This window comes from Mirounga leonina, unplaced genomic scaffold (genome assembly GCF_011800145.1).
Source record: "Mirounga leonina isolate KUSES-001 unplaced genomic scaffold, KU_Mleo_1.0 Mir_101664, whole genome shotgun sequence".
NCBI classification, from domain to species: Eukaryota; Metazoa; Chordata; class Mammalia; order Carnivora; family Phocidae; genus Mirounga; species Mirounga leonina.
In genome coordinates, this window is record NW_023270175.1 from 399416 (window position 1) to 414060 (window position 14645).

The window sequence follows — 14645 nt, forward strand, 5'->3', positions numbered from 1 at the left end:
AACTGAAGCCCTCCAGCATTCTTTGGAAGTCTGTTTTACTTTTTCTTTAGACCAAAGCTTCATTGACTTTTCAGAGTTGAAAGCAGATTGGAAGTACAAAATTAGAAAGAGGGAGAGACACTGCTAGAGGCAACAAGCGAGAACCTACCCCCCCCCCCCGCCCCCGACCAAAAAAAATTACCCAAAGTGAGAACTCAAAAATGAGTCAGACTGGATGACCTCTAAGGTCCATTCTAGCTCCAAAAATCTATGGCTTTGGTGGGAAATCTTAACAGTTTGGGGACAAATAACCTTACCAGTACCACATCAAATAATGGCTCACAAAGATGATCCGCTGTCAATAATAAATCATAATCAGTAGATCTTAGTTAGGAAAATAGGGCAGTATAGATTACTTTTTTAAATGTTGTTAAAATTATTTGTGTAAAACTTTTTGTTACTTGGAAGTTTTACTTTTACAGGATACCTAATTCCCTGACAATACCAGTTAAAGGAAAGCATTACTGTAGTTCATTAAAAGACAGTCTCTGTCCTTAAAATGCTCTTAATTTAGAGGTGGACTACAACATGCCAATTGAAATGCAAAGGAAAATGAAGTATTAGACAAAGGTTAAAAACCAAGGGACAAGGGAACAAAGAGGGAACATTTACGTTCTCTCTGGGAACTTGGGAAAAGAATATAGGAGGCAGCATTTGAGCTGGGATTTGGGTAATGCACAGGCAGAGAAGAAGGGGGGAGTGTCAGCAGATAAAGGAAATTTTAGTCTGAGGGAACAGAATGAACAAAAAGGAGAATTATAAAAAGTGAATGACAATAGCCTATGCCATGTGCCTGGATCTGAGTGTTCATGAGATGGGGTTGTAGTGGAGATATATCAAACTGGAAAGGTCAGTTGGGACCAGATCATAAAAGTGTTTAAATGCTAGGCCAATGAGTCAGGAAAGACTTTAGAGCCAGAAGGAGGCATGATGCAACCAAGTGATGGCAAAAGTCAACCAGGAAGGTAAACTCTGATGAAACTTTAAAGGACAGGGAAATATGGGATATAGAGTGACAAGTTAGGAGATTACTAAAGGAGTTCAGGCAAAGAAATTAGGAGGACCTATATTAAATAGGTAGCAGGAATGGAAGGAAGGATCTGATAATGGGAGACACCAAGGAATTAGCATCTACGTGACTGACTAGGTTAGCAGTGAGTATTCAGACAGGATTCTGAGTATTCACACCAGATGACCAGAGGGTTGTGATACCATAACTGTGATTGGGAAGGGAAGGAGGGAGCAATTTTTAAATAGTTGCAAAGGTGTGGGGAGGAGGAGATGTATAAGAATATTTAGAAATAGGTCTTGTATATGATTAGAAAACTAATTCAATAGATATTTGGACTATATATAGCATGTATGAATATGAATTTGGGGCAACTGAAGCACAGCATTGTTCCCTATGTGTAGACAAAGTACATTTCTTGACTTTCTTTGTTTTTTAATCGCCATCTGGCCACAATGGTCCATATGTTCCTGAGCATCCACCCCTGCCACCCACCTCATATCTTCTAAAAGAATTAAAACTTATTTCTATTAGTCAAAAAGTTTAGGACACATCTGTGATTTAAAAAGAAATCTTTAAAATTAAATTCTAAAGCTTGATTTTTAGAATTATCTCTACTTTTCAAAGATTATACAGGTTGCACTATCAGAAATAAATGCTGGGTTATATAATAAATCTTTATAACCCAAAATTTTCCTGACAGATGGCTTGTAGAGGAAAGACAAATAATGACAAAAGAGAATTGAAATAATATCTGTGCTTTTAGTGCCAAAGCTAGAAATGTAAAACTCCCCAATAAATAGAAAAATTAGCTGCCGTCTTGCAAAATAGCCAATTCTCTAGATCTGTAAGGGATATTTGGGTCATATACTAATAGAGGAAAAAGATATATCAAAAGGCTTTTCAGACCCCTCCATTTCCCATTGCTTTCGAGATTTTCTTCATGTGAATGAGAAGAGACTAAGTCGTCAGTATCTACCAAACTAAGTATTGGCAAATTAGCAAAGTTGTAAAAGGTTTTAACTGAATGGCTCTCATATATATTTTTTTTAAAGTGTCTTTAGAACTTTAAGGATCTGTAATAATACCCTATGACTCTGTTTTTTGAATTAGTAACTTCAAGTAAGATCATCTTGATCTATTGAAGACTTTGGCCACTAGGGACCATAAACTTAAGGGATTACTCGGGTAGTAATTCTGCTATGTACATTGTCATTTAAGGTTTGTACTCGTAATTTGCCCATTCAAAGTAAGAATACTATTTCAGTAATGTACTTTTGTGTTTAAATTCTAAAGTCTATTACCTTATAAATTGAGAAAATTACGTAGTTAAGTCCAGTTAAAGAGATTAAGCCTTTTAGAGTCCTGTGTGTGTGTGCGCGTGTGTGTGCGCGCGCTCGGGCGACTGTGTGGGTGGGTGTGGGGTTGTGTTTATTCCAGATTGGAGTTTGATCATTAACCAAGATTAGTGCCTTAACCTAGTATCGGCGGGAGGTTTCTCTGGTTGGTAATCTCTTAACATTCAAAGAACTCTATTCTTTTGCTTAAGATTATTGGTCTCAGGTCATATAAATTAGAAGGAATATAAACCCTGATAAGCATTGGAATGGCATGAGTAATCTGACGTTCTCACAACACCGGGAAAGATGTTTGTCCTTTATTTTTTTCACAAGATTTATATAGTTGGGGGTGGAGAGGGAGGTGTTAAAGAGATGAAGCCTCTAGACTAAGATTTAGACTATTAGACTGTTAGTTTAATTTCAGGCTTGACCTTAGTTGGTGTTGAATAGAACCATACGTTACTATTAATTTTACATGCTCTATTCATTGCTCACCTGATTAGGTCCGTGCAAAACTTTAGAGTACCTTGGACAAATTTTATATTGCTTTAGAGGACATGGGAAAATGGCACATGGAGATAGATAGATAGATAGATAGATAGATAGATAGAATGTTTGGGCTGGTAAACATTTCAGATTACTACTCCTGATATGTAAATTCTTATACATTTTAGTAGTGAGCTCATGAGACAGTCTGTCACCTTATAAATTGGGAAAGTATGTAGCTAATTATTTCTGTCTTCCCCAAATCTCAGATTCCCTAGGATGTAAGCCCTCTTCTTTTTTTTTTTTTTTTTAAGATTTTATTTATTTATTTGACAGAGACAGCGAGAGCAGGAACACAAGCAGGGGGAGTGGGAGAGGGAGAAGCAGGCTTCCCGCTGAGCAGGGAGCCCGATGTGGGACTCGATCCCAGGACCCTGGGATCATGACCTGAGCCAAAGGCAGCCGCTTAACGACTGAGCCACCCAGGCGCCCTGTAAGCCCTCTTCTTTACCATCTGGGGGACTATTTATCTTTAAGAAAGCCTTCATGTGGGGCGCCTGGGTGGCTCAGTCTTTGGGCGTCTGCCTTTGGCTCAGGTCATGATCTCAGGATCCTGGGATCGAGCCCCGCATCAGGCTCCCTGCTCTGCGGGAAGCCTGCTTCTCCCTCTCCCTCTCCCCCTGCTTATGTTCCCTCTCTCGCTGTCTCTCTCTCTGTCAAATAAATAAATAAAATCTTTAAAAAAAAAAAAAAAAAGCCTTCATGTAAGAGGCAAATTTGGCCCTTAACTCAATACTGTTGAATTATAGGTGGTTAACCTGAAGAGAGGAGAGGTATTTGTTATATGTCATAGCTTCCTTACTAAACTATGAGTTCCTTAAGATCAGTAACCAAGTCTCAGCATGTTTATATCCCCTATAACATATATGCATAGTAGGTGCCCAATGTACGTTAATTGAATGAATGAGTATCCTCCCATTGTCTCACTGGGAATACTGTAAAATCACTTTAGCAATTGGATTTTTATACTCAGAATGCTTTACCAAAACTAAAACTGAATTTCTTTTCTTTTACAGGTGCAGGAGACATTGTTGCAATCATGATTGGCAATCTGAAAGGCACAAAAATTCTGCAATCTATTCAAAGAGGCATACAAGTAACAATGGTCATCGAAGTAGGGAAAAAACATGGCCCTTGGGTGAATCACTATTCAATTTTCTTCGTTTCTGTGTCCTTTTTTATTATTACGGCAGCAACTGTGGGCTATTTTATCTTTTATTCTGCTCGAAGATTACGGAATGCAAGAGCTCAAAGCAGGAAACAGGTTTGCAGTGGTTCTTTCTTCCAATCTAAAAACACTTTTTTAAAAAAGATTTTATTTTTAAGTAATCTCTACACCCAGCGTGGGGCTCAAACTCACAACCCCAAGATCAAGAGTCACATGCTCCACTGACTGAAACAGCCAGGAGCCCCCAAAATACTCTTTTAATTGTGGTTTCAGAGTCATGCATTTTAATATATTTCACTTGCTAGACAGTGATCCATGCATGTTTTATGAAAACTGATAGTTTTTAAAGCATACCAGCTTCCATCCTCTCAAAAGTTTTATTTTCTGTAATTTGTCTATGGCCTTAATCCTGCTTGATTAAGTCTTCTGACACCTCATTAGGGAGCACAGCCAGCATTTAATTATATATGGGTGTAAATGCATATGTTCTTTTAGTTTTTTTTCTAAATTATCAAAGCATTTTGTGCTCAATATAGAAAATTTAGAAATCAGAAAGTACAAAGAAAAAACCTTCACCCAAACTCCATGTAACAAAAAAACTGCAGTCACCACCAAAAGGTAACCACTGTTATTTTACATGTATGTGTGTGTCTGTGCATGTGTGTATTTGCATGTGGGATCAGGGCTGGGAAGAGAGACTAGGCTGAATATCATGAGAAGGCAGGTCTACAGATCTGATGGTACATGATATAGTGCTAGGCTCCGGTCACATATTCATAATTTCTATCATATCATATTTTAACAACTGATGTATAAATAGGTACAAAGTATAGAATTAGTAGAGCAAAAACACAAAAGCATCACTGAACCAGGGAATTACCGGTGGTTGTGTGCCATTGATCCTAGCACTTTTAAACTGTCCCTCATCCCCTTGATACCCTCACTTCTCTCCTTCCCCACCTTCACTTCCATGGTCACTTCCACGTATACATCTTCAGTTCCTTTGGCCCTTCTCTCTCTTTGTTACACTTGCTGTCAAAATCCAACCCTGGTTAAATCCTACTTCCTCCCTACTCTGTGCCTGCACTTCGAAGTAGCAGAAAAAACACTGACCTCAGTACAGACTAATCTCACTTTAAATTTATGACCACAAACTTGGAGTGAGCCCTTAATGCTGCCAACAATCATACTACGTTTTCTGAGCCACGCCCCCTGCTTTCGCAAGTAACTAATCATACACGTTCCTTTCTCCTTAAACCTCCAGCACCTCCTCTAACTTTACTCTCTGCTTGTAGTTTGGATCTTATTCCATGGAGGAAATTGAAATGATCCAAAGAGTACTTCTCCTTGCTTCCGCCACAGCTATTCATCTGTATGTATCTGTGTCTGTATCCTATGTCCTCTGCCCTGTCTTCTGTCACTGTGGACACACAAACATGCTATTATTGCTTCCCTTTTCAAAAGAACTTCTCTTGACCCCAGGCCAGAAATCTTGGAGTTATCCTTTATTTCTCTTTTACCTCTCACTTCCCATATAACTTCCATCAGCAAATCCTGTTGGTTCTACCTTCATTAAATATCCAGAATCCACTTACTTCTTACCACTTCCATTGCTTCCACCCTGGTCCCAGCCATCATCATTTCTTAGCTCCTCCCCCTCTCGAATAGTCTCAGTACAGTAGAGTGCGGTGCTATTTCTCCAGAATGCTCAGTAGGGATTTAATGCATTCAGCTGATCATATAGTAAGGGCAGGAATACATTTTTATATGTACTGAGAAGTTCCTCCCAAGGCAATGAAATTCTGGCCACTTATGTACCCTCTTTCCAAGAAGGAAAGGTGAACCCAATTTATTTGGGAGTGGGGGAGCAGTGAAGATTTCTATATTGAAGTTAATTGAATTTAGGAACAGATTAGAAATTGAAATATTATTATAAAACCTTCATAAAGATTAGACACCAGTATATGATAATGAATGATGATTATCTCAATGTTTAAAGTTAATTGACTTCTGTTCCTCTCCTGAGAGAAGCAGCTTATCACATTGGTGGCAAGTTCAGCCTGTTACTAGCTGTGGTCAAAAGGATGTTTAAAATTCTTATGCCAAGCCATTCAGTAGTTTCACAGTGTGTTAATATTTGACATTTATATCCTGTGCTGTTTTTATCTCTGAGGTTGGAGAGAAATTGGTATCCAGTATGACTATTAAAGGTTATGGATACAATGACAAGAGTGTTTGGTTTGTATATGTTCGTAGTGGGGTATGTATTTCTAAATTCTAAGTGCTACAATCTGTTAACATGGCATTAAACCCTATCAGAAAGTAATACAGTTTATAAAGAACTGACTGGTGTCACATAACTTCCATTGAATATTTAACTCTGGTCTCATCATTCATTTAAGTAATTTTCATAGTTTATAATATATTTTATGAACATTAAGTTGTGTAAAGAATAGCATTACAGGGTGCCTGGGTGGCTCAGTCAGTTAAGTGTATGACTCTTGATTTTGGCTCAGGTCATGATTTCAGGGTCATGGGATCAAGCTACCAGCGCCAGCCTCCGTGCTCAGCACAGAGTCGGCTTGAGATTCTCTCCCTCTCCCCCCCCCCCCCCCCCCCCTCATGTGCGCGCGCGCTCACGCACCCTCTCTCCCTTTCAAATAAATAAATAAAATCTTTTAAAAAAAGAATAGCATTAAAACTTCCCACCTTTTAGAGAAGGCTTTGGAAAGGGCTCCTTTCACTACTTAGTGGGCTATTTCTGTGTATCCTTTGGTGACTAAAGGATTACATATATGACTGGTAATCCCTTTTGCTTATTAATATTTGAAGGTGTCACAATGTCATTTACATGTTGTTCAGTTTTCCTGACTTCCTATTTATTTATTTACTTACTTATTTATTTTTATTTTTATTTGACAGAGAGAGACACAGTGAGAGAGGGAACACAAGCAGGGGGAGTGGGAGAGGGAGAAGCAGGCTTCCCGCGGAGCAGGGAGCCCAATGCGGGGCTCGATCCCAGGACCCTGGGATCATGACCTGAGCCGAAGGCAGTCGCTTAACCAACTGAGCCACCCAGGCACCCCTCCTATTTATTTTTAAAAGGTAGAGCTTGATATACATGATGGTTATAACTATCACTAAATACTTAACCGCATTATTCCCATTTTACAGGTAGAAATGGTAATGAAACTGAGTTATGGAAACTTGCCTTCATTAGAATATGAGGAATTCATTAGAATATGAGGAATTCATTAGAATATTCAGGAATGTCTTCCCTCTGAACTATTATAATGCATAGTATATAATGTCAGGCAAACTGATAAATGCGTAATCATAAATTTTGATGACCAAGAGCCCAAATATAATGGGCAGCACATAGTGGCCACATGCCTGAGATGTCATAGTACGATGTGTGAGAATACATATCATCCCTGTTTCTGTGCATAGAAAGCTTTTAAACAACTGAAAAGTATCAATGGGCTGTGAATGAAAATAACATATCAGGCATTACATGGTGGATTTGTGTCCACACTGGGAACAACCCTAACCTGAGACCACGAAGATTATGGAAAACCTTTTGGTGTGCTCAAACTAATGAATTTGGGAGTGACCACTATAACTTGATTCTGGCATGAGACACCCAGAATTTTGGTGTGTGGTGCATGAATCCTAACTGTACTTAAGCAGTTAATACTCAGTGGCAACAAGGCATGTGTTGGATTAAACATTGGCTAGTGAAATAAAAGGGGGCTCTAGGTGAAATAGAAGCTGGCCTCGGTATAATGGAAGAAGCTGAATTAACTTTTGAAGAGTGACTTTCAGAAGAAAAGAATTTATTCTTTGAGATTAGGCATTGGAAGGAATCATCTGCCAGGAGGGAAAAATGGGAATCCTCTTGGAAAGAGGGTAAAGCCTTGATAATATGGTCATACAGACCCAGTACATAATGCTAGAGAGTGCTAGCACTCAACACTGGGAAAGAGCATGTTTCTGACACAACAGGGTCTGTTAACTATTTTACTGCAAATGGAGGCCCAAGGACCCATGTAGTAACGGCCTCCCATTTTTAGCTATGGAAGCTCAGGGAGAACATCTTTGAGGCACATGCAGATCCCCAACCTTGTGGAATTTTTTTTGAGTGAAATTGTAACTTACATTGCTGATCTCTAACTTACCTTGACCAAATGGATGGACCAAAATAAGACGAGCTAGTAGGAATAATATTGAATGATACCCATTGTATTCTTGGGTACCCATGTATCCAATGATACCATGTATTCTTCATGGGAGGGAGATGGCCTTCCTGCACAATAGTCAGTGAGAACCTATAACTATATAATAGTGTGGTTTGAGCCAAGTGATTTGTTTTGTCCTCAGCTCACATGGAACCTAGAAATGACAGAATCATCCTCACTGGTGATAACACTTGTCCATAATAATATCTAGTATGTGGGCAAAGAACAATTCTAGGAGGGTTTAATAAACACTTCTGTGGTACTTCCTGATTTATTTTGTAACCAAACCAAACTGTATCCTAGCCATATTGTGATATGGTGTGATTCTAGTATTGTTGGCAAAATTCAACTATCTTATATAAATAAATCACGTGATAGTCAAATGTATTGGGAAACCGAACTAAAACCTCCAAAGAATATGATACCAATGGAAAGTGATTGGCCTGAGGAAGAATTAGATTTAGTTCCATTACCATATTAAATGGCTCTATACAGTTCTATCACAAAGTTCAAGTAGTCATAGAACAAGGAAGTAAACAGATAATTAAACTGGTACATCAATATAAAGATGTTTGAAATGGTCTTACAGATTAAAAGAAGCCTATTTATGCCCTTCATTGGCTTCTGCAAGTATTAGGTATGCTTATGTTGTTCTTATTGCACCTTATGTATAAATGCTGTACTGACTGCAGAAGTCCAAATAACTATGACTATTTTGTTGTTAAAAAGACCTTGATCAAGAGATGGGGGTGGGGGGCACCAGAGTGGCTCAGTTGGTTAAGGGTCGGACTCTTAATCTCAGCTCAGGTCTTGATCTCAGGGGTCATGAGTTCAGTCCCCATGTTGGGCTCCATGCTGGGTGTGGAACCTACTTAAAAAAAAGACTACTTTAAAAGAAAAAGAGAGATAGGGGGTGGATTGTGATGAAAGGTAGCACAGTAGATCTAGTTGCTTACTCCTTACCAGTCTCCAAGGGAACGATGACTGGCCTTTGGCAATGTGGCCCTCAAAGTGTTTTTTATGTGAGTTATTGATGATTTTGTTATACACACCTGGAGCAATGGACCATGTTGTACCAGCTTGTCATGCTTGCTTGGCACTATAGTCGAGATTGATGATATGCACCTATTTTCATTGTTGGGGTCCTGAGTTTCAGGCAGTATGGCGAGTTGCTAGCAGGATTATCTAGTGACCAGCCACCCATCTGAGCCTCAGACCCTGAGACTCAAATTGGTTCCCTGGGCAAAGATACGCCACACATGTCTTTGTAGTTTGCTGCCAAAAAGATAGCACTCTTTGTGGTCTCACATGAGGAAAAACTAAGCTACGTTAATATCTTTTTTTTTTTAAGATTTTTTATTTATTTGAGAGAGAGAGAATGAGAGAGAGCACATGAGAGGGGGGAGGGTCAGAGGGAGAAACAGACTCCCTGCCAAGCAGGGAGCCCGATGTGGGACTCGATCCCGGGACTCCAGGATCATGACCTGAGCCGAAGGCAGTCGCTTAACCAACTGAGCCACCCAGGCGCCCGCTACGTTGATATCTTAAAATTTGTCCTTGAACTTAAAGCATGACTAATAATATCTGAAATAGTTCTGGTTACATTAGGTTTTCTTCACTAGTACATGAAATTAACTGGAAGACTTATCAGGTAGGTGTCTGCATATCTACCAATGTCAATATACACATTTGTGGTGGGTGTATGCATACGTATGTATCTGTTCCTGCTCAAATTTGAGACTTATTGGAGCCTTTTACAAAACCATTATTTTGGCTCTTAGATAAGAAGAGTAGATTAAATAAATTATTCTCTTAGTAGGACCTAGTTTTATAGTCTTTCGCTGACTCTCACTGAACAAAAGGAAGCTCTTACAATGGGTCTCAAGATTTTTGTATATTCACTTACTCTAATCTTACATTTACATCACTAATTCTAAAGGTTTTGATTGTCTTTTTTGAAAAATGCAATAATCTGAGTCATAACTTATCTACTGGGTCAAATTCCCCTTTCCCTCACTGCTCTTCCTTATAGTGCATTTCCTAACACTGTTCACAGTGTAATCACCTTCAGGCAAGTAGTCTATACTCCTATTTATCCCCATCTCCATAGTTCCATAGACTTATGGGAAACTGTTTTATAGCCTGTACCTCTTCTTTCCTTTAGGAATCCTTCATTAAAATATGCATAGGTTTTTATTGGAAAAAAAAGATTTCTTTCATTTCTCGTATATCTGAACAGCCACATGACTCAGACATTGATTTTGTTCACAGGAATAGATCTGAGGGACAGAATCCTGTTACCATAAGTCTTGATTCTGTTCTATAAATTCTGAGTCAAACCTTTATGAAAATTTTCATTTTAAAAGAAGTGATGACTTGAAGCAAGAAAATCTGGTTTGCTTGTATCCACCCTCCTTTCTTGCTTTTGCGTACCCTGCCCCCCATCAAGTAATTAGGTTTGACTACATGCCTAGTGTTATTCATGTGGGTTTCAGTTATGCTAAAAGCTGAATGCCTTGGGACCAAAAACCAGGCTGACAAATCACCAGCCTGGAACATTTATTTTACTTATTAGATGTAAATACACAAATAAACTAAGTAGAATATCTTTGAGTTTATAATTTAAAAATTGAACATTGTAATATAGGATAAGAATTGGCTTGACTTTTCATTTTCAGCCCAAATAAAGTCTCACTCAGAACTAAGAAAACTATATAGCCGAGATTTCTTCAGTGACTAGAATGATCACAGCTTTTGAACAGAGTAATGACATTAAGCTTCTGTTAAGAAAATTGGCCGACCACCAAGCTTTTTGGAATTAGTCTTCAAGTCTGTTGCCAAATATTCTTACACCAGGTATCTCTTTGGATTGGAGAGGAGGCAGGGAGAGTCTGTTGGTATAAAATACTTGCTTAAAAGAGTTCCCCCAAATCACAGTAAGTAGCGAATTTAGGAAGGATTTGAAGATTGGATAATAGCTGACTTAGAGGTTTTTGGGTTTTTTCTTAATTCTTTCATTTATCTTCTTCACAAGGAATGTGAAGCCTTTTAAAGGCTTCTTTGCTATTACACAATGGAGGCAGTGTACTATAGTGGAGAGATCATGGGCTTTAAAGCCAGATAGAACCTGGACTTGAATTGAATCACAACTCTGCAACTAACCAGCTGCCTGGACTTTAGTCAAGCTTCTGAACCTTTTCTTGTCTATAAACCTTGGATATTAAAATACCTATTCCATAAGGTTGTTAATGATTAAACAAGATGACACATGTAAAAAAAGCTTAGGGTTGAACCTGACCATGGTGGGGGCCAATACCTCTTCCCTAAGCCTTTCTTTCCCCAGTTTTTGTGGAATAGAGGCTTTTAATGAGTACAGCTGTGACTTGGATGAGAAAATCATGAAAATCTGTTTTGATTTCTAAATTCAGAAGCTATTCTTTGAGCAATTACTAGGCTCTATGGGAAATTAAAAAAAAAAAATGTTTAAGGCCCAGTCCTCCAGCTACTTGAAATCTAGTAGGAGAGAGAGACACATGAATAGTGCAATTACAGAATATGATAAGAGGTAGAGGGGTGACTGGGTAGCTCAGTCAGTCAAGCGTCTGCCTTTGGCTCGGGTCATGATCCCAGGGTCCCTGAGCAGGGAGTCTGCTTATCCATCTCTCTCTCTCTCCCTCTGCCCCTCCCCCCGCTTGTGCACGCTCTCTCTCTCAAATAAATACTTTTACAAAAAGAGGTAGAAACAATATGCTATTGGAACTTATAAGGTAGGAGGGAATTCTGAAATGGTGGAAAGGCACCGGAAAAGTGTCCAGTGTAATTTGTGTAACAAACTAGATATATGCTTGAAGTTATGTTTTTTTTGTTTTTGTTTTTTTGGTTTTTTTTAAAGATTTTATTTATTTATTCATGAGAGACAGAGAGAGAGACAGAGGCAGAGGGAGAAGCAGGCTCCCCGCGGAGCAGGGAGCCCGATGCGGGACTCGATCCCAGGACCCTGGGATCATGACCTGAGCCGAAGGCAGACGCTTAACCGACTGAGCCACCCAGGCGTCCCTGAAGCTATGTTTTTAAGGAATAAAATACAAATTACAGTTTGATTTGGGACACATTTTCTTTAAATGTGGAGGCATATTTGGGCACCCAGAAGTTTGATTTAAGTAATATATCCAAACATATGTATTTAATATAAACTGCTTAATCTTAATGTTCTCGTATTTCAGTTTTTAGAGGAATGAATGCATCTGGGAACTCTTGCTATCAGTGTGACAGTGAACTGTTTTGAGTACTAATGGCAGTTTTGTGAGTGATCTTCATTTAAGCTCTAAAAACACAGTTTGCTTCTTACCAAAATCATGTGTCTCACATCCATATTTAAAGAAAATGGTTTTCCTTTTCTTTATAAAATTCAGTCGGAGTTACTGGAATTACCTGAATTTCCTTTTAAAGGGCTTGTTTTTTTTTTAATTCCAAAGCTGCTTTGTTAAACATTGGTTTATACTATGATGCAAGTCTTTTAGAGATCCTTCAAAATCAAGTCCCTTGCCTAGGATCTTCTGGCATCTTGGATTTTGCCGTGTTTTTATATCCTCCTTGCTTTTTTTTTTTTTTTTTTTTTTTTTAGCATTGGTCTTAATGTGAGTTCCATTCTCATAAGCGTAGACTTGGACATTACATTTTGAGCTTGCCTTTGAGCCCATCCCTCAAATTTGCATTAGTCTTGGGGCTCCTGGGTGGCTCAATCGTTAAGCGGCTGCCTTCGGCTCAGGTCATGATCCCAGGGTCCTGGGATCGAGCCTTGCATCGGGCTCCCTGCTCGGCGGAGAGCCTGCTTCTCCCTCTCCCTCTGTCTGCTGCTCTGCCTACTTGTGCTCTCTCTCTCTCTCTGTTAAACAAATAAATAAAAATATTTAAAAAAAATTTGCATTAGTCTTGCATATAATTAAACAAAGTTATATATTTCACAGTCATTCCTAATAAATTAATAAGCACTAGCACTGGAGACTCAGGCATTTATATTGTGTTGAATTGAATATTTTAGAATGAGAAATCAGACTACATAGACTCAAGTAAATACACTAGAGATGTATCACCTCCTTGTGAGTACAATTCCCCAATTATGTCACACAGTTTGTTTAAATCAGACGTGCTCTAAAGACAAAGTGCAAAATGATTGTCAAAGACTTACCATCAACCACATTTTTTTCTTTTCCTGTTTTTCTTCTTGGCTCCTTTTTTTTTTTTTTTTAAACCATTTGCAGTTTTCACAATAGGTTTCTAAATAGCTCATGATCTATGTGAAAAGAAAATACTGATGTGTGGAAGTCTAGGCCAGGGCCAGGACCCTTAGGCATACTGGTTATTCACTATAAGGACTGGCCACAATTTCACAGATCATAGAATCCAGGAGTTGGAAATCTTCAAAAGATAGCCGAATTACAGATGTATTGTAATGGAATCTTGAAATATGAAGAGCCAGAGTCCCAGTAACAGCTCTGTCATTTCGAGGCTGTGTGCCCTTTTGGATGAGTTATTTAACTTATCCAAACCTCCATTTGCTCATCTCTAAAATGGGAATAATATCTCCTTCAGGGGGTTGTTAGGATTAAATGAGGTAATAGACATCAAAAATAATTTTTTTTTTTTTTTTTTTTTTTAAGATTTTATTTATTTGAGAGAGAGAATGAGATAGAGAGAGAGCATGAGAGGGAGGAGGGTCAGAGGGAGAAGCACACTCCCTGCCGAGCAGAGAGCCCGATGCGGGACTCGATCCCGGGACTCCAGGATCATGACCTGAGCCGAAGGCAGTCGCTTAACCAACTGAGCCACCCAGGCGCCCGACATCAAAAATAATTTTAAATTATAAAATAACTACATAAATATAAAGAAGTAGTACTAGCTTCCTGCTGCAAGCCACAGTAAAAAAAAGAAAAAGAAAAAGAAAAGATGCTACCTTGATATTAGGGGAAGGAACACTTAACTCTAGGCTTTAGTGGGACTGACACTTACCAACTCTGTGATTTTGATTTTACGTCTTCCACTGTAGGCATCAGTTTTCTTATCCATCAGATTAGATATCAGGCTAGGTGAATTCTAAGAGTTCTTCCAGCTCTAAAGATCCTAAGTGTGCTTCCTTTTATTGTCCCTCTATTATTTACTTATGATGCAAGTAACAGAACAGAAAACGTGTGCATAAAATAAAGTACCATCATTGAATTGCCCTTTTCTTAAGATTTTATTTATTTGAGAGAGAAAGAGAGAGCACAGAGGGAGAGTGGGAGGGAGAAGCAGATTCCCTGCTGAGC

General features: G+C 38.8%; 1 protein-coding gene across 2 annotated transcripts in view; it reads left to right on the top strand.

Annotated features, from left to right (window-relative positions):
- Positions 1-14645, top strand: part of RNF128 (ring finger protein 128) — a 103385-nt gene that overhangs the window by 61630 nt on the left and 27110 nt on the right. For both annotated transcript variants that reach the window (XM_035006649.1, XM_035006645.1), the window contains exon 2: positions 3951-4198. In XM_035006649.1, coding sequence (XP_034862540.1) covers positions 3951-4198 — 248 coding nt within the window. The remainder of the gene's footprint in view (positions 1-3950; positions 4199-14645) is intronic.